At 37.5% G+C, this 27046-nt stretch overlaps 1 protein-coding gene, 1 long non-coding RNA gene, 1 other non-coding gene and 1 pseudogene across 5 annotated transcripts; 2 read left to right on the top strand and 2 right to left on the bottom strand.

Moving 5' to 3' along the window:
* Positions 1-1709: 1709 nt before the first annotated feature.
* On the bottom strand, positions 1710-7456 carry LOC107728536 (hyaluronan and proteoglycan link protein 4-like; the record flags this gene model as incomplete). The annotated part of the gene is made up of 5 exons (XM_016538740.1): positions 1710-2792; positions 3694-3991; positions 4737-5104; positions 6692-6800; positions 7301-7456. Coding segments are annotated over 5 exons (1287 nt in total), but the record flags the coding sequence as incomplete, so codon positions are not given.
* A 490-nt stretch (positions 7457-7946) lies between these two features.
* On the top strand, positions 7947-8019 carry trnaa-agc (transfer RNA alanine (anticodon AGC)). Its single transcript has one exon. It is a non-coding gene; the product is annotated as a tRNA-Ala (tRNA).
* Positions 8020-8921: 902 nt separating this feature from the next.
* Positions 8922-12551, top strand: LOC107728550 (uncharacterized). Of its 3 annotated transcripts, none has more exons than XR_001638487.1 (4): positions 8922-8954; positions 9075-9141; positions 10524-10676; positions 12475-12551. It is a non-coding gene; the product is annotated as an uncharacterized LOC107728550 (long non-coding RNA). The 3 variants fall into 3 exon arrangements; XR_001638486.1 differs by having other exon boundaries at positions 10521-10676; XR_001638488.1 differs by having other exon boundaries at positions 10521-10680.
* On the bottom strand, positions 9712-25796 carry LOC107728549 (transmembrane 6 superfamily member 2-like; annotated as a pseudogene).
* Positions 25797-27046: the final 1250 nt, after the last annotated feature.

The raw sequence follows: 27046 nt of genomic DNA, 5'->3' as shown, positions 1-27046 counted from the left end.
AAAGCGCATATATTAAACCTACATCGCATATATTTATTTAATTGAATTGTAGCATTTGTGAATTCACAATAGCATTATGCTTTATTATGATTTTTAAATGGGTTTAATATATCATGCAGCCTTGGAAAATGGTCTAATAATGCGTTTTATGGATTCACGTCCGTGGAATGCGCCACTTCCGGTATTTTGCCGTTTACTCGACACAGGCAAATTGCAGTCAATTTTTTTTTTTTTAGAATTGAGTACTTGAATTGAATCGAGGAATCGTGACAGCCCTACTTTTCAGTTTATGTATAGCCCCTCCGGTTATACTTGCCTTGCTCACTCCAAGCAGGATTCGAACTGTGGTTTCCGGCATGGGAGGTGGGCTCGCTAACAAGGACATTACACCTCACCCCCCTAAACATCACTTTCAATCCAGATCATGGCACCAGTGTAACCCCTCCAGTTCTACTCACCTCCCTCAGAGCAGGATTTGAACCAGTGTTTCCAGCATGGAAAGTGAGCATGCTAACAAGGATGCTAAAGACCATAGCCTCTAGCATCAGATCATGCTTTGAGATCATGGGAATGAGGTTTATCTAGACAGCACTTACTAGCTGGCCTCCGTTACATATGTATGTATTATCTTTTATACAAGAATCATTATGACTTGATTTCTATGTGATTAACACTGTCTTAACCAAGGGGTTTGTCTCTGTTAGCTCCTGCTGAGATGGGAATGCTAACAGATAGACTTCCTTTCAAATCGCACAGCATTTTCGCTTTCAGAATAGATGAGCAAATGATTTGACACCTTGTGCCTGGATAGTACATGATGTCTGAGTGTTCAATTTTCACTTAGTTTTTTCCTGTCAGCAGGTAAGAAATTAGACAAATATGGCACCTTTTGAGATCTGATTCAGTTCGGTTTGCCCAAGAGGACTTGCTCAGTTGTTAAGGGTCAATTAATTTGGACTTTTTCATGTTGAGGGAAGATTAAATCTATCCAATGAAAGATAATGCAACCATCTAAAGAGAAGAAAAAATTTAGATTGTCTTTTTATACTCCATCTTCTTCTCATGAGACTACCACAACATATGTGATATAATGCCAATTTCTAACAGAAGTTAGCTTTTTACTGTCGTTTACTGTTTTTAAGCAGTTTTTGTGTTTCTAAGAAATAGTATTGTATATAGTTTAGTACTCATTATATAATGTTCAGAGTTGTGTTTTTTTCTGTATTGTTTAAAATGTTTAGAATCTTGCATTAAAATTGGCTACAGGGTGCTAAATACAACCAGAAATGCTGAGCATATAATAAAACCTATCAGAGTAAACAGCCTAATATCAGCAGTTTAACAAATGACTGTTGCTTTTCTTTGAAATTCATGAGGCCTCATTATAGCTGTTACTATGGAAATGTAAGGGTCACATATGTGATTCTGGCAAAGCAACAAACATTTTCTCAAGTGTTTTGCAGACTGTAGACACAAAGTGCAGCATCGCCGGGAGCTTGTGCCCAAGACAAACCAAAATAGCAATGTGCAATTTGTTAGAGCCATATTCATCCATATATCGTCATGGTTACCGGTGACATCAGGTTTTCCTTCCCTTTTTGTGTCAGAGGTCAAGCTTTTGTGTTTACAAGCAATTCTGTGCCCTGCATCCACAGTCGTTTAGAAAATTGACAGGCAAACGCGAACAGGTAAATAACTTTAATCTAAAATGCATCATCATAGACAATATTGTGCAATACTGAATGGACAGTGCAATCAACCACTAAGAAGTAGTAAAGCAGCTGATGTAAGTCTGCCATTCACAATATTTTAGCTTTATCACTGTAATAAACATCTAGAAAATGTCATGCCTAATTCTGTTATTGCTTGCAAGGTCATTCAAAACGTATCAAAAATGAGTGTCTAGTGTTATGTGCATAGTAATTGGCACAGCTAATCAGTTTTGCTACTTGCTTGGATGGCAACAACTGTGAAAGTTCATTTTAATAAGCAAGCTAAGCCCAGCCAAGCTAGCCAGTTCATGCTAGCATCTGATGAAGTTTTGTCCATTATCACTTTCTCATCATCAGGTCATTGAGGGCTATTGCTAATGTGCTATACTCATTATAAGGCTAAATTAGCTTTCCTGCTTTCTTAGCGCTAATTAAAGTCACTTTTGTCTTTTGTCTTTTGTCCCTGGGAAACAGCAAAATAAAACAAATTGAAAACCTGAAGGCTAAATTCTGCATGCAGGGTATACGGCGAAACTAATGTCTCTGAGGAGAAAAGTTGCTGACTTTCTCAATTTAGAGATGACTGACACCTCATTTCAAGCAAGTGTGTGAAATTATACAAGCTCAATTATGCCCCGAGTTCAGCGCAAGCCTAGCAGGTGTGCAAAAAGCCTTGTCTGTCAAACACAGAAGCCATGATGCTAGTAACTAGTATTGTGCACTTTCAGATGCTTCTGGTGCTGTTAGCCGGTTTGGTTGTGGTTTCTTTTGGAGCCTGTGTTGACTGGACATCAGTGTTCCTGCGGAAGCAGTAGACTCCGTAGAGGCGGAACTTTTTATCAGGGAAACCTAGGTTTCGGACACCAGGTTCTGGGCCCCCGCAGCGGGCCCGAGGATTGACGATGGGGTAACGGATGCTGCCATCTTCCACCCAGCCCGCCTCACAACGGTCCAAGAGCTGGATCTTCCATGCGGCGTATAGTTGTCCAACTTTGGCAATCACTGCATCGTCACGTTGACATGCCTTTACTGCCTCGAGGTAGTTTACCTTCTTAAAACGTTTGAGGAAGTAAGCACGTCCTGCAAGAGAAACACAATTTTATGAAAAACAACAAAAGCTGTGAGAAGACTATACAACAGCTTGCCATAAATGTCTGACTCACTGGAGTAGCACAGAAAGAAAAATGTTCCAGTTGAATGTTTCGTCAAAAATGCTAATGAAATTCTTCCGGAAAGTAGACATTTCACTGCGGAAGATCTCGAAATTTGGATCATGATTTCAAAGCCTGCCTTCATCATGATGAAATAGCAATGCATTTTAAATATTTCAGACCACCACCAGTTTTTCAGAAGTCATTCATTGATTTTCTGTTTGTTTATGTGACGGCTGACTGTTAGGGCAGCACATTGTCTCATATTTCCCACTGGGCCATTCACTAAATTTCAGCTGGTCAGTGTAGGGGTATTATTGAAAATTGCCCTAGCTATAAAAATTTCAGGACAAACTGTCCTCTCCAATAGCCCACTTGGGGGACAAAAGAAAAGCCTTTTGGCTCTCAATGACTTGACTGTGAGTGGGTCTGAAGAACTGGGCAAGTCTTGTGTACCCACTGGATCATACAGCACTTAGTAACAAATGGTCTGAACCAGGGCCAAAAATACCGTTTTCTTCCTGAAGACAAAATCAACTGTGCAAACGCCTAATATTCCCGCATGGTCACAAAGTGACTCTGCACCCCAGAAGCTGTACTAAATCATAGTTTCCCTGAAATCTGATTTGATTTGGCCAATTTTCCAGGAATTGATGCATTGCTCAGTTAAGACTCCTTCATTTGTGGCACTGGCACCATTTATTGGATAGGTATCAAACGGAAGGCAGTGAAAGGAGAAGCAGGAGGACCTTCTCAACAGGAACCTGGTCCAACAGCCTCAGGCCGGAAAAGATCTCTAATAAGCAATTCCAACCTAGGTAAACACTCACCGTTGAGGTTTGAGGTAAAGCAAAAAGAATCATAGCGTTCATCTTCTTTGTGCCTATAGCCATAGTTGCGGACCCCGGGAGGGCTATCCTTGTGGCCACATTGGTCTCGAGGATGAGAGATGGGGTACTGGACCGAGCCGTCCTCTAACCAGCCGGCGTTGCACCAGTCCAACCCCTCAAGCCAAGCCTTGTGGAGTTGCGCATGAGAGGCCAGAATTGCATCTTGCTGTCGGCACACTTCCTCTGCCTGGTGGTAGTTCAGCTTGTAGCGTCCGGATGGAGGGTAGTATGGGAACACATTAAAATTATTACAATGTTGCTTTTTATTCTTGGTGCGGTTCGCTTTCACACGGCAAAGTTTCTAAACGGGCCAAATTTGTTAATACAAGTCACGTGAGAGTAAACTGTTCTCTCATTGGTCAAAGTTCCACCGTTTATTTTCCGGGATTCCACTCATAGCTGTTATCAATCAGGATAGAACGACAACAGCTTTGTGGGCTTATTGTTGGGGGTTTTTTTGTAGCTGTCGTTATATTAATTTATCATTTTATGATCCAGGATTATGATTATGAGTCCAGGATTCATCGGGAAAACATTTTTAAAATGCACCTACTACAAAGAAGAGCAATAAGACGGCATTATAAAATGAAAAAGCGCGCTTTGATTTTGAATGGCGAAGACGTGCTCACCCACAGACATTCACAGGTTCATTTTGAGGTATTTGCAAAACAACAAAGCTGATGCTTTTCATGGAACTTACGTAATTACCCATCATACATCGTGATATAGCCTAGTTCGTTGGTCCGTTAGATCAGATTGCTTTCTCACTACAACCGAACGCGCTCCAGAGTTCGTTTTCAATCGAGCCGAGACCACCTTGTTCAGGCGATCTCGGACCGATTGTTTTGGTGCGGATCCGAGCGCGATTGCCATGTTCACATATGCCCAAACGAACCGAGCTAAGGGGGGGGAAGCATGCCAGGTTCCGAAACAACAGGCCAGGTGTGAAAGCACCCTTAGTTACTACAACCAAGACCAGTTCCCTGACCTTCAAGGTCTAGATTGACAAATCCCGTGTCGTCCTCCATGTCATTGGTGACCTCACACTCGTAGCGGCCGTAGTCTTGCAAGGTGATGTTGTGAATAATAACTGAAGCATCTCCTGGCCCTGCCCGTTCCAGAGACACTCGACCACGGTAGGACCCAAACGTCTTCTGTTGTCGCCCCAGCGCTACAAACACGTCTTCAAACTGGAAAGCATCGGAAACCTTCGTCCATTTTATGCGGATGCGATTACGGTCGACGTCCTCTGGTTCATGGTGGTAACGGCAGGGAAGGGTGATAGTGCCACCGCGATGAGTGACCACCTTACCTGGAGCAGTCTGGACTATCACTGCCCCTGTATCATCCTCTAGGGAAAAAGAGAAAGAAGTTTCCACTTTACACTCTATGAATTATCCTTATCAGTGTGTACCTGGGAATCAGTCCCATAACTTTTGAGTTCCTAGCACCTTCAGAAACTTCAGCAGGGCCACATTCAAACCGAATTAAATTCAAAGTGTTGCAATTATATTTGAATATGAATTTCAGTTGAATTTTTTACATTTGAGACTGACTGTCAATTTGACTGGAATTTACCCTATTTTTAACTAAAATTTTCTTAAAGGTTTTGAGACTTTGCCGAATAAGGTTTGGGTGAAAATTAACTTTATGGGACTGTGGAAAACTATGCAATTTTTTTTGTTTTTATTTTTCATGCAGTTCATATGCAAATAGGGTCATTTTCATTTCAAATATAGCCAAATCTTTTAGTATTCTTTGTGCTGTGTCCCTTTCAATTGAGTGAACCGACACGTCACATCAATCTAAAATCTGCATATTGCATGAATATCCTTTAAGAGTGCCAACTGTAATGCAGATGCGGCCCTCTTGCTGAGTACCTTAGCTTTACCTGTTGCGCTAAATAAGCATCTGATCTTAAAACCAGCTAAGAAAAATTAATAACTATGGCATTAAAAAAGACATTGAAAATGCTTAAATCCTTCACCTTTTCTTTTATTTCCCACAGAATCCTTTGCTTTTGTCTGAAGGCTGCTCAAAGGCACTTGAAGCATAGCTGGATCTCCAAGCCACCAAGTCTTAAAAGTGTGAAACACAGCTATCAAACAATACCTTCTCTGATAGCGATCCAAGATTTTCCGGACAGACCTCAAGGGCCGTAATCAGCTTTGACATCTGCTCATTTAAACTGTCAGCTGGATACCTGGCACTCTGAAATGTTTGTTACCACAACACCTTTTCTTTTGAAAGCAGGGTTGCCAAACGTCAAATCATTAATTCAGCCAGAGACAGCCAAAGAACCAGTATTTCATCCGAAGCAAAGGGTCTAAACTGAAAGCAATGTCACTGTAACCACAGACTTTTTGAAAGTAATTTGCAGCTGCCAAGTAAATGTTGGGACCATGCTGTTAGAAGACAGCTAGTGCAACAGCTTCAATTAATGACCTTTTTTCTTGCTTACATAAAAATGAATACCAAATGAAGAAATGCGACCTAGTTGACTTAAAACTGATTATAAAGTTTACCTGCAATATAAATATGCAACAACTATCAGATGTTGCATATTGCTTTTAAATCCTACTTGAGCTTCGAGTAGCCACTTCAGTTGGGGATCGTAAGAGATTTTCTTTTAATACCACTGGTGGACTGACACTGAACTTGCAAAGTGAGGTTATACACTGAAGATCACTCTCGTGGGTGGAGTGGTCTCTGACTGTCAAAATTTACATTAAGTGCTCTGAATATCACTGCACTTACACAATAATGGTATTTATTTGTTGGTTGCATGTTTAACAGAGTTGCAAAACGTTTTTCTACAAGTAGGCGGTTGTCGGTAGGTATCATAACCTTCTTCTGCTTACGCTGCATTTGCAGATTTGCCTTATGTACATTGTGATCTGGGACACCTGGTATAAAGCGGCACAGAAGAAGTTCTTACCCATTACATGAACCACTCTCCTCCGTCCTTTCTCCAAGTCAGCTGGGTAGGTGGTCACAAAGGGTGAAAGGAACAACAGCGTGCAGGTAATGGTTTCCAAGCACAAGATCTTTAAAAACACACACACACACACACACAGAACAATGGCACATTGCACACAGATGAGCTTGGTTTTGTTCATTTTTGACTAAATCAAACAATGTGGGCAATATCTGATCTAAATCTACTGCATTTATAATGATGTATATACCAGCATGATACATATGAATGTGGTTTGGATCCGTTTTGCAAACATTAGGTAGAGTCTAGAAATCTGTTATGGCAAAATAATCAGATGTCTGCTGTCTGAACGAAGTCATACAGAATTGCTTTACAAATGTAGGCCTTTTTCCCATCTTCTTTTGTGTAACATGATCCAGACCACACATACACACACTATGCAGCACTGAAACCAGCCCAAACACATTATATATAGACGACACAACGGAATCATACATCATCATCATCCTCAACTCCCCTTACAGCATCTTTGAGCATCCCCTACCGCAATGCACTGCGCATTATCAAGGTTACCGTAGTAAAACCCACACACATGCAGTCTGAACTCACCAACATCATGAGAGGACGCGTTTTATGTTGAGAGGGTAATATGAAGTAATATTGCTCCAGTGCACTGACAGGCGTTCCGGCGCAGCTGTCCCGGTTCTGACTCGGTTTCACTGCAGATGTCGTCTGTCGCGTCTCATCACACTGCAGCTGACGGTGTCAGCACTGGAAGACTCTCATTTACACTACGACTGAAGAAAAGCTCTTAGTGCTAGGCTGATATACTGGTGGTAACAAAGAGGGTTCCTCGTCTTTTATCGGACGGTGTACTTTTAAGTTGTAACTTATTTTGTATAGCTAGCTTTGTTTACGGTTGCGTATGTTGCAGATTGTGCGAATTTATTCGCAGACTCAATGTTTGTAGCTTTACTCAGTAGTTTATTTAGTAACTTTGTCGTGAATATGTAAACTCGAATAACCTTAACTTATTTTTAACTACTTCAGACCCTTTCATTATGTGAACTGGCAAGTAGGTTTTGAGACTGGATATCTGATAAATAGAGTGTATTGTGTCGTGAAACTATGATAATATAATGTCGTATCTGGTCTATAATTAATAAATGTACTGTGAGAGGGAATGTTAAAAGAGAGCTAAGTAGAGTTTCGGACTTATGTTACATACTTGCATACCAGATGTAGTGTACCGGAAGGGGAATTAGCTCAGATGGTAGAGCGCTCGCTTAGCATGCGAGAGGTAGCGGGATCGATGCCCGCATCCTCCAAAGCTTTTTTTTTTCTCTCTCCTGCTCTAAAAGTTACAATTACATTTTAATTTAGCATGCAGTGACTGCTGGTAAGTATTTATAAGATACTGAGACTAAAATGACTAGACTTTGCGAATTAATGCAAGAAGCCATTTAGTATGCTAGGCTAAGTATCCATAACTAATGCACTAGCCTATAAGTTATATGAAGAGTTTCTTTGCAAAAAAACAGATAACTCCGTTTTTATTAATTTTCATAAATAATGTTTTATTGTGTTATCATGTTTTTATTGTGTTAGTTAGCTGTATTTCTTTAGTTATTATTATTTAATCAAAACATTTTTTTTTTCTCTCTCCTGCTCTAAAAGTTACAATTACATTTTAATTTAGCACGTAGTGACTGCTGGTAAGTATTTATAAGATACTGAGACTAAAATGACTAGACTTTGCGAATTAATGCAAGAAGCCATTTAGTATGCTAGGCTAAGTATCCATAACTAATGCACTAGCCTATAAGTTATATGAAGAGTTTCTTTGCAAAAAAAACAGATAACTCCGTTTTTATTAATTTTCATAAATAATGTTTTATTGTGTTATCATGTTTTTACTGTGTTAGTTAGCTGTATTTCTTTAGTTGTTATTATTTAATCAAAACAACCCAGCTGCAGTTTGATTGATATTAATTGGAATGCAGGATTTTAAAAAAACATGATTTTTGAACATTTTTTAAAAACGGCATTATCTGTTTTTGCAAATAAACTCTTCATATGGGTTTATTGATTTTTTTAATCAGTTTATTTTTTGAGCAATTTTACACATTATTGCAATTAATTACAATAATATGTGTAATATTTTGTTTTTCCATTCAAAGCTTGACTTCTCCTTTATTACTACTTATTTCGTATGTTTTTGTTACAGTATTTGGATCCTTTGACAGATATTTTGAATAAAATGGTGAGTTGACACGTTTTAAGTGTTATAGCTAGTTACATTACATTGTTGGCCAAAACAGTGATTTGATCATTTTTGTATATAAAATTCTGCATTTTTACAGTTTCTTAAATCTTTTTATAGGTTTCAGTTGTATTGAAAGGCAAAGGCTGTTTAATGGCCTATTCATTTCATTGTGACAACTATTGCTGTAAGTATATGTGTTCAATGAACTGTATCAACAATTTTCAATGTGTTCAATAGCTTATTTATAACTGACTTTTTAAAAATAAACCAAACCTGAAAAATATTCATTGGAGGAAAAAGGCACTAATTACCCCTAGTTTCCCCTATACTGAAATTTCTAATATAATACATTATGACCTCCACATATGTCAACACTGAAATGAATTTTTCAAACGAAACGTGCTTAAACTTGCTTACACTACCGTCTTAAATCATATTTCTATCACTGAGGAAAAAATATTTTGTCTTACATTAAAATAGACAAATTTAATTAGCCTATTCTATTTTCGTTAGTATGTGAAGTCGAAATCAACCCCAACTTTACTTTAAAAAGCATTGCAAGATCTCCTAAGAAAAGATTGCAAGATCTCCTAACTGAAGATCACATGATCACAAACCGAAATCACTTCTGTGAAGTGACCATCGCATGTTCCCTTCTGGAAGGGCCCTTCGTGAAGGGATTCAGTTGTTCACTTTCGTTTGGAACGTCCCTACAAATGGCGCCCCCTTCCCGAAGTGCCCTTCAAGGGCGCAAAAAAGCCGTTTGGAATTCGCCCGAAATTATCCGCTAGGCTTGACAGATTTCTGTACTAATTCCACTGGAACTGATTTGATGCCACACAGAGCGCTGTTTGTGTGTGCAAGCAGAAATTTTGTGCGTTGCTCCTCATCAGCATGAAAAAGCTGCTGAGCAAGGATTGCTTTTAAGGTTAGTAGTTGTAGAACTCAACCCTGCTGACTTGATCATGTACATACAGCGTATCCAGATGAAGATCTTGTAGGATAATATTTTATTACCTATGAGACCAGTCAATTATTCAAGAGAACGTTCTGGCATGTGTTACATTTAAGATGTAAATGTGAAATTTGTGTGGAACAGATGGATAGAACTAGGAAAATACACCGTAATAAGAGACCTCTAGTTGCAGCACATGAGATTTTTACAGTGAAGGACAGAAGGCTAATAAACTGCAGTGTTAAAGGTCTTGTTGTCTCAAGACAGGTAGAACAAGCCGTGGTTTAATGATCTCGACTTCTTGCGATTTAGAGTTGTTTTTCTCCTGAGGAATTCAGTAACAGCCGTAGCTCTGGTAAGTGACACAATCAAGACGTTTCAAAAGCAAGGTCCTGTAACCTACATGATTACCAAATTAACAGGAACCCACTGGAACACAGCTGTGCCGATTTAACACAATTTTAAATGCACTCTTTCTTAAGGAATAGTTCACCCAGCATGAGTTAATGATGACGGAACTTCAATACTTGTGTGAACTATTCCTTCAAGGTCAATGTTTTTTTGTATGTTTTTTTTCAATCGATTTAATTTAATTTCTTCTCATTAAGAAGTACAGGACCGGCCGCATACAGCAGGTTGAGGAGGAGGACGGGCACCGGGGTTGTGACGGGAATCCTGTACATTTCTGCCGTGCGTGGGTGCAGCGACGCTCCAGCATGAGACCACTGGCACTGTGGTGGACAGAAGCACAAGATGTTGTTTTTGTGGGTGAGAGTTTTATATAATCGATAAGACAATTTTCACCTGGTAAATGAAAAAACAGGTGAAAAAATCCACTAAATTGAGGGAAGGACTTTTGGTCACCTTGACTTGAGCCAAAACACAACCACCTAGGGGTGCATTTCCCATACAATGACATAACTCGTTGCTTAAAGGAATAGTTCACCCCAAAAAATGGAAATTCTGTCATTAATTACTCACCCTCATGTCATTCTAAACCCGTTAGACCTTCGTTCATCTTCGGAACACAAATTAAGATATTTTTGATGAAATCTGAGAACTTTCTGACCCTGCATAGACAGCAACATAACTGACACGTTCAAGACCCAGAAAGTTGGTAAGGACATCGATAAAATAGTCCATCAGTGGTTCAACCTTACTTTTATAAAGCTACGAGAATACTTTTTGTGTGCAATGAAAACTTCTTCTTCTCTTCCGTGTCAGTCTTCAACGTACGTTTACTACAGTACCACGACGCATGTTCTGGCGTTTTGACAGAAACCAGATGCGCTGCGCCTTGATTGCAAGGAAAGGAATGCAAACGCATGCATCATGGTACTGTTGTGAATGTACACCGAAGAGAAGAGAGGAGAGGAGAGGAGAGGAGAAGAGAGGAGAAGAGAAGTAATTGTTGAATAAAGTCATTATTTTTGTTTGTTTTTTTGCGCACAAAAAAAGTATTCTCGTAGCTTCATAAAATTAAGGTTGAAACACTGATGGAATATTTTAACAATGTTCTTACTAACTTTCTGAGCCTTGACCGTGTCAGTTGTGTTGCTGTCTATGCAGAGTCAGAAAGCTCTCGGATTTCATCAAAAATATCTTAATTTGTGTTCTGAAGATGAACGAAGGTCTTACGGGTTTGGAACGACATGAGAGTAAGTACTGAACTATGGTGAACTATCCCTTTAAATCGAATTGGAGCTAAATTCTGCAGGGCAGCGGTTCTCCAGGATCAGGATTGGACACCGCTGGCTTATGTATTTATTCACGTGTCCACTATTCAGAAACGGTGGTGTGTATACAATCTAAGTCCACATGTCAAACAATATGCCATGCTTCTAACCACTGCTGAGAGCTGTAGTTCCAATCATGCCTGTTTATGATACTGTTTGCGAATGTTCATTGGAACTATGATTTCAGGAAACACTGAATCATTGGACTATGTTGGTAATGACGAAACTTGCGATCATAGTTGGCTAACACACCCCATAGCACCCACATACCAACACAAATCCTAGGACTGTGGCTGCAAGTTCTCTACAGCCAAACACCACTCATATTCCCTTAATGAAATCCAAGAATCTAGTTTTATATTGTACTTTTGTAAAGTTCAATGATAAGGGCACAATGAGGTCTCATCCAAGACCTTGTAATGTATTTTAGAGGCCTCTCTGCCTATGGGTAAGTAGAGATGAATGGACTGCAATGACGTCCTCTCAGCTTTGAGGAGGCGTTCATTAGTATGTCGAGCTGGAGATCTACATTGAAACTCCAGTGAAGTCCTGTTCTACTGGAGGTCTTTGATTAGGAATGCTGACTGCTCAGGCCTCATACTGGGAATTAAAGGGGTGCTGGATGAGCTTGTTCAGACCAAGGCTTTGATCGTGATACTGTTTGATGGTGCCTTTCTATAACATCAGCATACAGTAGACAGAAATCTCTAGATTCTGCCCGAAACTATGGAGGAAATACAGTATACCTCAATGGTTGTTTCTAACTTGAACCTTAGACATAGAATTTACAGTTTCTAACAGATGTTTTCTTGCTCTCTTCTCACAGCTTTGACTAAATATTGGAGACATTTTTCATGTCTTACCTGTAAAATGAAACCTGCAAAATATACCGTCCAATCAAGCATCCAAGTGCAGCCAGGTGTGCAAAGCCCATATGCAAATGAACCCAGCATTGGAAGCGCATGGAACAGGAGCAGCAAGATCTGGAGACGAAAAGACATCGTGCAACAAGTATTATTTCAATCTGTGTGTCAACACTACACGCCTTGCCTCTACACACCAGTGCTTTGATGGCAAATTAATGCAGTCCAACTCAATCCCCAAGGGCACCAGCGCTGCCGCAGCAATGCACTCCCGCTGAATACAGATCGGCCCGACTGCATTGAGTTCACACAATCATTCATACTTATTGAGGCTTAAAAACACAAACATGGGCACATTACCCATGATTAGACCCTAAACAGAGCCTGGTTGTGTTGCACGGCACATGGTGTCTTTCAAGAAAGTCATAACAAGCTGTGAAAGTCATGTTTGCCCAGAAATTCAGATACATCTTTAGATATGTATATTTAACTATAAATTACTAAAATATATCTGTGTAACTGCTTATTTTATATGTATATCAAGTTACAAATAAATATTTTAAAGGGGTCATATGATGCGATTTCAATTTTTCCTTTCTCTTTGGAGTGTTACAAGCTCTTGGTGCATAAAGAAGATCTGTAAAGTTGCAAAGACTAAAGTCTCAAAACCAAATTTTTTCTGTATTTTTGATCAAATAAATACAGCCTTGATTAGCACAAGAAACTTCGGTAAAAAATATTTAAAATCTTACTGATCCCAAACTTTTGAACGGTAGTGTATATATATATTGAAGTGTGTTTATGAGTTTATAGAATTATAGTTCATTTATTTATTATAAGTTCCGTTTATTTATTGTGTATTAAATGTGTGTGTGTGTTTGTGTATAAATATGTGTAATAAAAAATTTACTTATACAACCTATAACCTAATATAAATATAGAAAAAGCAGCTATTTGGGTATAAATATAAATAATGATTAATAAAATGAAAATTCAAACATAAAAATGGTAATAAATACCATCTATTTAATATTTTATTACAAAAATAAATAATAATTAATAAAATTAAAATAACTAATATTTTAATATTTATAACAATTAAGTATTACACAAATAGTATATATATATATATATATACCCTCTGTCTCAGCCCAAGCACAAAGGTATCAAGGGTACCTTTGTTTTTGTTTAGATTGGGGTTGTAGCTTGGTCAATAGGTTATCAAAAGTCCTTGTTCTAGCTGGAACCCTGGCACAATGGTGGCCCATCGATCAGGCAGGAGATGTGCTGTGACTTGATAAGCTAATCCCACCCATGAGTCCTGGCTGAGCCCCTCCATCAACCCAAACAAGGAGAGAGTGTGACATGTGTGGTAATGTGTTTGATAAGGAACGAGGGCGCGCCAACACGTATGTTTGTACAGAGGACAGAAACCTGCATCGATCGCATAATACCTGTGCACTCAGGTGCTGGTGAGAATATTTATATAGTATGTATAGGGCAGGGTAAATTCCTTGTAATGTTTCTACTGAAATTCCAATTCAACATCTGTGACTGATTCCATTCTAATTGCAACTCACAATTGAAAGTGCTTACTTTATATATAAAACAATAGTGTATATTATTTTATACATAAAATTATGTATATTTAATATTTTATTTTAAATGTATATACATGTATTTAAATGTATAAATGTACATGTATAATATATATTATAGTATATATATATATACTGTATATATATATATATATATATATATATACAGTATATATATATATACTATAATATATATTATACATGTACATTTATACATTTAAATACATGTATATACATTTAAAATAAAATATTAAATATACATAATTTTATGTATAAAATAATATACACTATTGTTTTATATATAAAGTAAGCACTTTCAATTGTGAGTTGCAATTAGAATGGAATCAGTCACAGATGTTGAATTGGAATTTCAGTAGAAACATTACAAGGAATTTACCCTGCCCTATACATACTATATAAATATTCTCACCAGCACCTGAGTGCACAGGTATTATGCGATCGATGCAGGTTTCTGTCCTCTGTACAAACATACGTGTTGGCGCGCCCTCGTTCCTTATCAAACACATTACCACACATGTCACACTCTCTCCTTGTTTGGGTTGATGGAGGGGCTCAGCCAGGACTCATGGGTGGGATTAGCTTATCAAGTCACAGCACATCTCCTGCCTGATCGATGGGCCACCATTGTGCCAGGGTTCCAGCTAGAACAAGGACTTTTGATAACCTATTGACCAAGCTACAACCCCAATCTAAACAAAAACAAAGGTACCCTTGATACCTTTGTGCTTGGGCTGAGACAGAGGGGATATTTGTGGACTACCCAAGGTGACAATAAGCCACCCACCTTATTGAGTGCTAATGATGAGTAATACCTACCGTACAGTCATTTAGAGGAGCTTAATGCTATAAAGCTTAGGCTATTAAGAAGCCTGAATGTGTTGGCCTAAAACTGACTGAATGTAATTACTTGAGAGTATGTGAAAATGTACTCACCGTAACTTTGGGGAAGCCCGCAGGATCCTTGGTTCATACTCTGTCACATATCTGTTGAGGATTTCTAACAGGCAATCAAGAACGGCCTATATGGATAAAGATATGAATTTCTTTGTCCCAACAGAATTAATTTTGGAGATCATACGCAAGCGTATGGTGAGCACCAACTTACCAATCCTCTAAAGATATCCCATGGCAGCCACTAGATAAACAACAAAGAGAAGATCCAGGGGGCGCCAGATCAAGGCTTTTTCTGCTCACGTTCAGCCTGATGGATACAAGCACCATTACTGATTCTGTAGAGAAAATACTAACCACTGACCAATGTCAACAGTGTCTGGTTCTTCACCTTGGATGCTCCCACAAGAGGCATATCCCTTGGCCTGGAGAACAAGGAAACCGCTCCCCATATGGGCACCAACAGAAAAGGCATGTTGAGTCAGAAGGCAGGATGGATCTCGGAGCCATATTTACCTGCATATAAAACGTATTTGAGTAGCATCTTATGTAATGTTCAGCAGGAATTTGTGATCGTTTATTTACTTTGACTTACCAACCACGATTCCAGGTACAAACACAATCATGTTGGCGCACAGCTATCCAGCCCAGAAAAGACCCAGTGTGCGGTATTGTTGCCTGGGATGATAGGAAACACTCATTTAGGAAAATCCACCTCCTTTTAAACATCACAGCATGTACTTTCATGTCATGTTCTTGCCAGATAGTGTCGAAACGTTATTTCAATCCTTTTACCCATTTTTACTTAAATAAAACTTCTTAACATAGATTTTACAACATGAAACAACCTTTAAAAAATGGCAGACTAGACATATCATTTACATCTTTGACTACTGTACTGAATAGCGTACAGAGTAGACATAATTTACAAACTTGTTTGACATGCGGTGTATTAGCATCAGGTAGAGGATGAAGTGCGCTATACCATCAGTAGCACATCATGATAGCGTACGGTGTCCCAAGATACGGCTCCCCCTGGAGAACCAGCAATACCATCGTCAGACAGGTTTAGACTGGGTAATCGATAACATCAACTCTGCTTTCTCTTCATGATACTGACCGTTTTCTGGTAGAACTCCATGAACCCTGTGGTGAAGCCATCGTATTCTAGAGTGCTCGTGAGGTCAATGACACACGTGAAGGAAAACTCTGCAAAAACTGAACAAAAAAAATATATTATGCATACAGTACACAATAACAGTCTTTTCTTTTGTTTAGTGTTAAAATGTACGTGCTTTAGATGTTGTAGTGTATGTTTCGTAAGTGAGACATGCCTTCATTGCGGCTTTCCAATTTTTACTTTTGGTCACCTGGGCTGCGTTCAGCCCCGACAAAAACGGTGCAAAACGTTTTTTGGCTGACATGTTTGACACACCCACCAAACAAGAGAAAACACATCTCAAAACCCGTTGCACACCGTTTCCAGGAAACATGTCGTTCAAACCGGAAACCGTAGCAAAACGGTGCACACTGGTTTGAGCTTGAACTTGCCCCTGATATTTTGATAGAATACTGATTCTGACTGGTCAATTGTGTGTGGTCCTATGGAATACTTGATTCTGACTGGTCAATTGTGTGTGGTCCTATGGAATACTTGATTCTGATTGGTCAATTTTGTGCGGTCCTATGGAATACTCGATTCTGATTGGCCCATGGTGACATTCAGTGGTCTCATATTTGTAATGAGCTAGTGAATATGGAGAATTTCAATAACAATGCTGTACTGTATATCAATTCTCTTGGTTGACTGTTTTTTAGGCTACATTGTAGACTAATTTTTAAGGTAAGATTACAACATAATTTGAACTGAAATTAATATTCAAACATGCACTTATTTATTTATTTGGTGAATCTATCATGCAATAAGTGGAATATTGTACAGTAAGTCACATGATTGGATGGTTATATATTTTCCACATTCTCGTATGCAAATGTCATGTATAATTAACATTATGCAAAACTGGCCTGAAAATCAAACAATAGAACATTTTCGTCCTCAGAAAGTGACATACTGCTCTTGTCTATAATGAAAGAGAAATTAAACAGTTTTAATTGCAGGCTTTGCAAGAAAACGCATCTCTCCCTAGTGGGATTATGAGCTCGGCTTCATTGGCGCTTTCAAAACGCTGAATTGAAATGTTTTCGTCTTTAAAGGCAGAGTAAGTGATTTCTGGTAGCCAATGTTGATATTTGAAATCACCAAAACAAACACGCCCCTACCCCAAAAGGGTCTTGCCCCTATTTTGATAGCTCCGCCCACATATACGTGCGCAACCCAGGCAACGATTAGTTCTGTGAAACAAAGCAAAACCAATGTTACACCGTGTCTACGGACGTGAGCGGCGCGGCGCAACAAATCCCCGACAGAAAGCTGCTGCTGGGTTCTATTTATGACCTGCTGACACAAATTTTAAATGGTTTTCAACGGTCGTTTGATCGCGTCCAGTGTAGGCAGATTTTAGCTGTTGTAGACACGGTGTTACTCACCTATTGAGAAGAAACAAAGCAACCTCGGCGTCCGATCGCAGGCCTCCGCTCCTTGAGTTCTCTCCAGCGCTGGAAAGCTGATCCGATATTTATCCGCCATCTCTATCTTTCTGTCGCTCGGCTCGGCTAATGTCCGTTCCATGCACTGAACGCGCTCTCCTCGACATCAAAAGTAGACACGCCCCTTATTGCTGATTGGCTACAAGTTTGTTTTGCGATTCGGCCCGAATCAGTTTTCTAAAGTGTTTTTGAAAAATCACTTACTCTGCCTTTAACTCTAAGCCTTCTGTGATGTGCCGAGAGAAAAACCTCACTAATAAGATGTTGCAGCGCTCAACTGCTCTATTAAGAGTTGACTAGTCCACCTTTATTCTCGTCTTTATTAAAAAGATTTCACTCTTACCGACTATTGATTTCTGGCAAGGTGGAAGAGGATAATGATATCTGCGAGTGGAGGTGTGAACAAGAAATTTATATTTGGAGCCATGTGGTGTTTTTTTTTTCAGGTTTAAAGTGCAGCTGTGCCAAAAGGGCACTTTGCGGAGACAGCAAATACCCCATGTGGCATTTCCTAAGCGTCTGGGTGACAAATAATGAGTGGCAGGGGACATGAAGAAGGAACATTCTTGAGCATGGAGGCAAATATAATGACTATAAATGTCACCACTGAAAGCTCAGACACCGGATTTAACAGAATAGTTCACGTAGACATGAAAAATCTGTCATCATTTACTTCACTCTCATGTCGTTCCAAAACCATATGACTCCATTGGAACACAATGGCGAAGTTTAGGGGAATGTTCACGCTGCTCTTTTTCATATAGATAAATGGTGAGCTGTAAAGCTCGAAAAGCTCGACATGATTGTAGCCTAACTGATAAGTTTCAATTTAGGTGAAATATTCCTTTAACAATCTTCTTTTCCGAGCAAAGTTTTCAAGATGGAATTCATAGCTTATTTTGAAGGAAACCGTGGGTGTAAAAGTAAAGACAGGTGTGTTATTGTAACAAATACTTTTCTTGTATCCAATTTCATGGTTGGGTTACTAGACTAGATATTGTCCAGTGCCATTCTTCTTGCGTCCACGAGTATCTGACTGACAGCTTCGTAGATATAACGGCTCAATGAGAAGTGCTGTATTGCCATCCGCTGAGCACAGATGCACAGTCTGATACTGACGTTCTCACTTTCTGTCTTTCTCGCTTCCCTTTTTCTCCCTGAGCCCTTTTAATCCATAGGGGTCTTGGTTTAGTTTACCTGCATTACAGGTGCGATAATGGAACTATCGTCTCCTTCATCACGGCGGGGTGAAATGACATGCTGTGTCAGATGACATTGTCACCTCTCAGTCACTCTAACCCATAATAACTCCACTATCTTAAGCTAAATTTCTAGCATTACATTGCAAAAGCTCACATTTTTCTATTGTGTCCTAATACGAGGCAGATTGGCAATGCACAAGAGTTTGCGTTTATTGATTTGGAGATTTTTAAACTAACCTTTCATAAAGCGTATTCTTTTCAGATTATGTTTTAAGTTTGTATACATACCATGTGTCGCAGAAGCATTTTGTAATTTTTTGTCTGGCATTGTAAACATTTTGGTGGGGGAAATGGCCATTTTCCCCCCCTTTTTTCGGAAAATTGTGCAGGTGTCACCACAACTTCCACTGGTTTTTGTGTAAACATCCCTGAACCTTTAATACGGTGAGAGAAAATGTCAATGAAATGCCAGTATCTGCATTCCACCGATACTAATGAGTTTAAATTGCATCATTCAGTGCAGCAACAAAACAATTAAAGGGATAGTTAACCCAAAAATGAAAATTCTGTCATTAATTACTCAACCGTTCCAAACTCATAAGACCTTCGTTCATCTTCACAGAAATGCCACTGACACGTTCAAAATGCAGAAAGGTACGTGTGTCTCGTGAACTCGCATTTATGACTGACATGGAGAAGAAATTGTTGAATAAAGTCATTGTTTTTGTTTTCTTTGCGCACAAAGAGTATTGTCGTAGCTTCGTAAAATTACGGTTGAACCACTGCTGTCACATGGACTATTTTAATGATGTCCTTTCTACCTTTCTGAGCCTTGACCGTGGAAGTTGTGTTGCTGTCTATGCAGGGTCAGAAAACTCTCGGATTTCATCAAAAATATCTTAATTTGTGTTCCAAAGATGAATGAAGGTCTTACGGGTTTGAAACGACATGAGGGTGAGTAATTAATGACAGAATTTCCATTGTTGGGTGAACTATCCTTTTAAATAATTCATGCAGATGTATGTAACCTTAAACAGAAAAAAATTGGTGTTTTGAGACTTTTGAGACCATATTTCTGATCGATTCATGTCGTTTTATTTATTTGAGGGTCAGAAAGAAATGAGGATATGCTGCATATTTCAAGAGTTAACCAATCAAATCAGTGTCAGAGCTCATACCCTAGAACAAAGGATCTTTTGAAGGATTGTAGCGAGTAGCGAGGTAGACCAAGAGGAACACCGCCACAAGAACAGCCACCCCAGTTTCCAGAATAACCACTGGCCTGTAAATGCAAAATATTACGAATATGAGTGAACATAATATCAGATTTAACTTGCTGTGACTGACCATGTAAATAGTCTAAAAATAGGCTACTGGGTCAGATTTCATCCTGTCAATCATTTTGCGCAAAGTTTTCACGAGTTTGCAGGGTACGAAATGTTCACGATTTCTCTTCTGACAACACTGACATACAAAGACAAGTGTTTTAAAGGAAAGACAGAAAAAACAGTAAGAATGAGGAAAATTAAGAGGCTAAAGAGCGGAGGGATCAAAAAAGAAACAGTGGAACGTTGAAAAAGATTTTCACCACTAGAGGGAGCTAAAATCTTGAACGCGCTTGAAACGGACCTTTTTTTTAACAAGTATACCTATTATTGTTACTATTATCATAGTAGCATTGATAAGTATTAAATATTTTTTAATCAAGAATATGCCCTTCAAGCCTATCTTAAAGGACGCCATACTTTAATAAATTCATTTCGGATTAATTTTGCATAGCGACTTGTCCCCAATTACTACACACCTATGTGTATTCGGCCATTTTCTTTCCTGTCTTCAGTAAGTGAGCAGAGATGAATGGTTTGGCAGAGAGAACTGTAATTATTCCGACACCCAGAGCACCAAATGAGATGGGGGAGCACATGACAACCATCCTGCCTTACTGAGACATGATTACTGTTGTATGAGGAGCTATTCAGACAGAGAACATGTCTTATTGTCAACATGAGAGTCAATACAGCCTCCAACAGAGACAATGGTTGTTTAAAATGAATAAATGTTGGCATAGCAGTACAGTGAAATACCACTTTTCGATGACCTTTATTGATTTTGATTATTGGACTATTTTTGTTGTTTATATATATATATATATATATATGTGTGTGTGTGTGTGTGTGTGTATATGTGTGTGTATGTGTATATATGTGTATATATATATATACAGCTTATTTAAATTTTTTTTAAAGATTTTTTAAATATGTATAATTTGCATCAATTGTGAACCATTTCAGCTGATTCATTAAAAGTAACTGACTCACAAGAATGATTCTGCAATCAGACATCACTAATTGTTGTCGTTTACCTTTGACCTTCAGTTTTCTTGGCTTGTACTGCTTTGGAGCTCCTACATCATTTAAATGGGTGTAATGTTGTGAATTTAATATTTTGTTTTTGTCAGGCTGTAGTTTCTACAATATTAATTATAAAAAAATATATTGTTTTTTTTCTATCAATAAAAGCAGTAGCTTGAGTTTAGAACAAATCAATTACATTTTGTTTTTACATTTTTATGAAATTAATAACAGAAATGCTTTAAATCAATGTCTGACTGTTATTTTGTGAATAATACCATATGCTTTCACTGCCCTCAGTTTAGAACAAATCAATTACATTTTGTTTTTACATTTTTATGAAATTAATAACAGAAATGCTTTAAATCAATGTCTGACTGTTATTTTGTGAATAATACCATATGCTTTCACTGCCCTCAAGTGGAAGAGATAAAGAAATAAGAGACATTTGAGTAATAATCTTCAAAGATCACCATATTTAATGAATGAATTCTACAACTATTCCTTTAATTATCCTTGTAATATAAGCTATGTTCTCCATAGTACAATATCTAAAAAGACTCAAATTTAAACGGCAGGACTCCTATTAAACAAATGCAATTAATGTGACCAAAGAGGTTATTTTTTAAATTATTAACACTTTAGGCAAGTTTTTGTGCTTTTTGATAAGAAATAATTACATTAGCCTTATACGTTACAAGAATACTCACTCTTGAAATGCTGGAACATTCATAGTGTAAAGGACACCAAGAGCCGTCAGGGAAAATAGAAAAACACATCTCCTGTACCATGATGTTCGCTATTCAGTTAGTTATTCAATCCAAGGCTCCACAGAAGATAATCTACAAGTTGTTAGAGTAAGATTAACAATATTAGTGTTCAATATATCTTGAAAGTCTTGGGGACTTTTCAAGTCAATAAATATTATGCAGGCCTCTTGTGTTATAGTTGAAAATTAACATCTACTTACCAAGGACACCCTCTCCAAAAATTGTGCATAACCCAATTTACAATGGCCCTGTGGGGGCCGCGTTATTGTAGGAGAATAATCGAGCCAAACAAAGGCGCTTTTGGAAAAGTACATAATTTGATTTTGTCATACATTTACATAATCATGTTTACTTTTGGTCTAATTTGTCAAATGCCTGTGTGCCAAAAAAGGAAAGCTCTGCCAAAGCCGCGACAGGCAAAGAGGCTTTGTGTGGTTATGTGTTGTTCTGTAAGCTCAAGAATGTACTTGTAAAGTGGACTAAGGGGATTTCTAACATTATTTGATAGATTATGATACACTGTAAAAAAACAAAAGGCCCGTAAAAAATGGTCAAATGACTGGCAGCTACGGCTGCCAAACAAAAACCGTGAAATTAAAGTAAAATACCATAATTGAAACAAAGAGAAATCTGTAAAATAACAGTTTTTTTTCTGTAAAACCTTTAATGAAAATTTCTGTAGAATTATTGTTTTTGCACTTTATTTCAATTAAGATATTTTACTGTAATTTTATGTTTTTTGTTCAGCAGCCGTAGCTTCCAGTCATTTTACCTTTTTTTTTTTTACGATTTTTTTTACAGTGTGCAAGATAAATCCTATTTAAATCAATGTGAAAAACGTAATAAAAAAGTAATCTAAGTAGTCTGATTATATTACCTGAAATGTGTAATGTAATGGATTACGTAACTACAATTTTTGTCATGAATTTTGGAATCAGTAATGGATTACAATTTGAAAGTAATCCAGCTCTGTCTGTAGGCTGTAGTGTAATCTACTAGACTGCACTTTATATTGAATTATAAATAAAAACTAAACTAAAGTACTTGGTACATTTTTTATAAAATTGTGGAGATGGTCTGCTACAGCAATGCAGATGACCTATAGCCCATGTCCACCAGGGTGCGCTTTCACGAACCGAAAATTCACAGTAGGCATTTACTTCAAACATGCACACGTTTAACATGCTAACTGCTATGCTAGCTCAAAACACACACTCACCAATTTGAATACTTGTTGTAAATCCAACTTTGAATTATTTTAGTTTTGACTGAATTGTTGAACTGTCTCAAGACAAAGGTGTTTTCATAAATGTCAGGATGAGGCGAGTTGTCTCATAGCCTACGTTTGTTGTGATTTTAAAATTAACCATGATTTTACTCCAAATGAAACCAAAAAACCATGGTTACTATAGTTAAATCTTGGCAACCACAAATTAACCATGGTCTCGCTACACTAACCATAGTTTAACCATGGTATTTGCAGTAAAACTGTGGTAATACAAATAGTAATCAATATGCCAAAAAAAACATGGTTTCTACACTTTTACTACAATAAAACCATGGTTAATTTTCGTAAGCTAGTTTCTGTTGGTTTGTACATGTCAGCTTTTACATTGTTGCTATTTAATTGATTGTTTTGTGTTTCGTTATACAATTTAAATACATTTAATTATACCTATATAATATATTTTAAGTGCTGGTAATGTATGTTATTGGAGATTTTTATTTTTATTTATTTATTTTTATTTAATTTTTATTAAACCAAACCTGAGCAATATTCGGTGCAGTTTTTCATGAAGGAACAATATATTTTTTCAGCTTTATTAGGCTCCTTTTTTATTATCTGACAGTTGTATTTGTCGGGATGTATGTTATTGGAGATTTTTATTTTTATTTATTTATTTTTATTTAATTTTTATTAAACCAAACCTGAGCAATATTCAGTGCAGTTTTTCATGAAGGAACAATATATTTTTTCAGCTTTATTAGGCTCCTTTTTTATTGTTCATTAATGTACAGTACGATACATATAGTCCTATCTGACAGTTGTATTTATCGGGATGTAGGCTATACAATGACAAAAATCAAGTACAATATCATCTAAGTTCCACTTCCCATATCTGTTTATTCTTCAGTTACAGTAGCCTACATTTATTCAGCATTACGCACAACATAGTTTTCTTTTTGCATAAGAAAAGGAAGTCTGTTTGTATCACTATGAGTTGGCTAACGGGGGAAAAAAACGATTGTGAGGTATGAAAGTGATCATGTGACATACTTTTGGTTATTCACATCTATCGTAAGTAGAATTAATTAATGTAATCAAAGGTCATTAGTCCAGCAGCTTTACATTTAGCCATCCTATTTAAAACTCTGTCACACTGTAAACTGTTTACAGTTATTAAGTATAGAAGTTACGTTTTATTTACACCTCAGCTCTTTGCATCTTTGACGGTTTGTTGAAACCTGCTTGCAGACAGTCCCACGGTCGAGACAGGTACTGTGCAACAGCAGGCTACATAAATAGGCCTACCATCCAAATAAAAGTGCTTTTGCGTTCCATTGTTTCTTTTATATGCACTAGAATGATGTCTTTGACTATTGGGCCTAGTTTGACTGCTTTTGCCGTGTTTTTAAACGGTTTGTTAGGACGTAGACCTTGCGTTTTTCAATACCCCTGCCTGTCGTTTCTCGTGTAAACGGTCCCGTTGTTCATTCAACTCAGTTCGTTCTGTGTAAACTCTAATCTACTAGAGGATCTGCAATGCTTGAGAATATTTGCAAGTTATTAGAGTAAGATTAGAGTACTTGATCTTTTTAGTTCCAGTTCCAGGGGGACTTTAACAAGATTTTTTTTTTTTTTTACAGTGTTCTTATTTGCTTGAAAGTCTGAAATTTCCAGCTTACATTTAAAAAACATACAATCACCAATAAATTATGACAAAAACTGCATCATAAAAAAATCTCCTTTTGTTCAAATGAGTGTTAGCATGCATGCTACTTCATACTTTCATAGACTACTTAAAGCAGCACTATGTAACTTTCTCTGTGTTCAAAATGTGCAAAATGTATATAATGAGCGAGTACATCATGAATTCATCTTCCAACCGTGTTCTTGTCTTATTCCGTATCACTACGGTACACTTATAATAAGTACTTATATGTGGACTATTGTAGCCTGGTCGGCTCGTCACCGATGCGGAGTAACACATACCTGCGTGAATCGCCATAGACATAAACTTAGAGAAGTAGCTCCGGTTGGAATGTTCTTCCGCGGGATGTGTGCAGTTCTGTTTATTAACCGCTAGAGCGCCAAAAGTTACATAGTGCTGCTTTAAAGTCTACTAATTATCCTTATATTATAACCTATGCTCTCCATAACAATGTCTAAATGAGAGTCAAATTTAAAGTACAGATACAGATGGACTGCTATTAAACAAATGCAATTGATGTGACCAAAGAGGTTATTCTTACAAGAATACTCACTCTTGAAATGCTGGAACATTGTTCATAGTATAAAGGACACCAAGAGCAGTCAGGGAAAATAGAAAAACGCAGATCTCCTGTACCATGATGTTCGATATTCAGTTAGTTATTCAGTCCAAGGCTCCACAGAAGAGAATCTACAAGTTGTTAGAGTAAGATTTATTAGCGTTCAATTCTATATATCACTATTGAAAGTCTTGGGGACTTTGCAAGTCAATAAATATTATGCGGGTCTCTTGTGTTATAGTCAAAAAAATAAACATCTACTTACCAATGACACCCTCTCCAAAAATTGTGCATAACCCAATTTACAATGGCCCTGTGGGGTCCACGTTATTGTAGGAGAATAACCGAGCCAAACAAAGACGCTTTTGGAAAAGTGCATAATTTGATTTTGTCATACATTTACATAATCGTGTTTACTTTTGGTCTAATTTGTCAAATGCCTGTGTGCCAAAAAAGGAAAGCTCTGCCAAAGCTGCGACAGGCAAAGAGGCTTTGTGTGGTTATGTGTTGTTCTGTAAGCTCAAGAATGTACTTGTAAAGTGGACTAAGGGGATTTCTAACATTATTTGATAGATTATGATACACTGTAAAAAAACAAAAGGCCCGTAAAAAATGGTCAAATGACTGGCAGCTACGGCTGCCAAACAAAAACCGTGAAATTACAGTAAAATACCGTAATTGAAACAAAGAGAAATCTGTAAAATAACAGTTTTTTTTCTGTAAAACCTTTAATGAAAATTTCTGTAGAATTATTGTTTTTGCACTTTATTTCAATTAAGATATTTTACTGTAATTTTATGTTTTTTGTTCAGCAGCCGTAGCTTCCAGTCATTTGACCTTTTTTTTTTTTTACGATTTTTTTTACAGTGTGCAAGATAAATCCTATTTAAATCAATGTGAAAAACGTAATAAAAAAGTAATCTAAGTAGTCTGATTATATTACCTGAAATGTGTAATGTAATGGATTACGTAACTACAATTTTTGTCATGAATTTTGGAATCAGTAATGGATTACAATTTGAAAGTAATCCAGCTCTGTCTGTAGGCTGTAGTGTAATCTACTAGACTGCACTTTATATTGAATTATAAATAAAAACTAAACTAAAGTACTTGGTACATTTTTTATAAAATTGTGGAGATGGTCTGCTACAGCAATGCAGATGACCTATAGCCCATGTCCACCAGGGTGCGCTTTCACGAACCGAAAATTCACAGTAGGCATTTACTTCAAACATGCACACGTTTAACATGCTAACTGCTATGCTAGCTCAAAACACACACTCACCAATTTGAATACTTGTTGTAAATCCAACTTTGAATTATTTTAGTTTTGACTGAATTGTTGAACTGTCTCAAGACAAAGGTGTTTTCATAAATGTCAGGATGAGGCGAGTTGTCTCATAGCCTACGTTTGTTGTGATTTTAAAATTAACCATGATTTTACTCCAAATGAAACCAAAAAACCATGGTTACTATAGTTAAATCTTGGCAACCACAAATTAACCATGGTCTCGCTACACTAACCATAGTTTAACCATGGTATTTGCAGTAAAACTGTGGTAATACAAATAGTAATCAATATGCCAAAAAAAACATGGTTACT

Source organism: Sinocyclocheilus rhinocerous, unplaced genomic scaffold, assembly GCF_001515625.1.
Source record: "Sinocyclocheilus rhinocerous isolate Xijiao unplaced genomic scaffold, SAMN03320098_v1.1 scaffold1238, whole genome shotgun sequence".
NCBI classification, from domain to species: domain Eukaryota; kingdom Metazoa; phylum Chordata; class Actinopteri; order Cypriniformes; family Cyprinidae; genus Sinocyclocheilus; species Sinocyclocheilus rhinocerous.
Note: the sequence above shows the minus strand (reverse complement) of the source record. Positions and strands in the feature narration are given on the sequence as shown.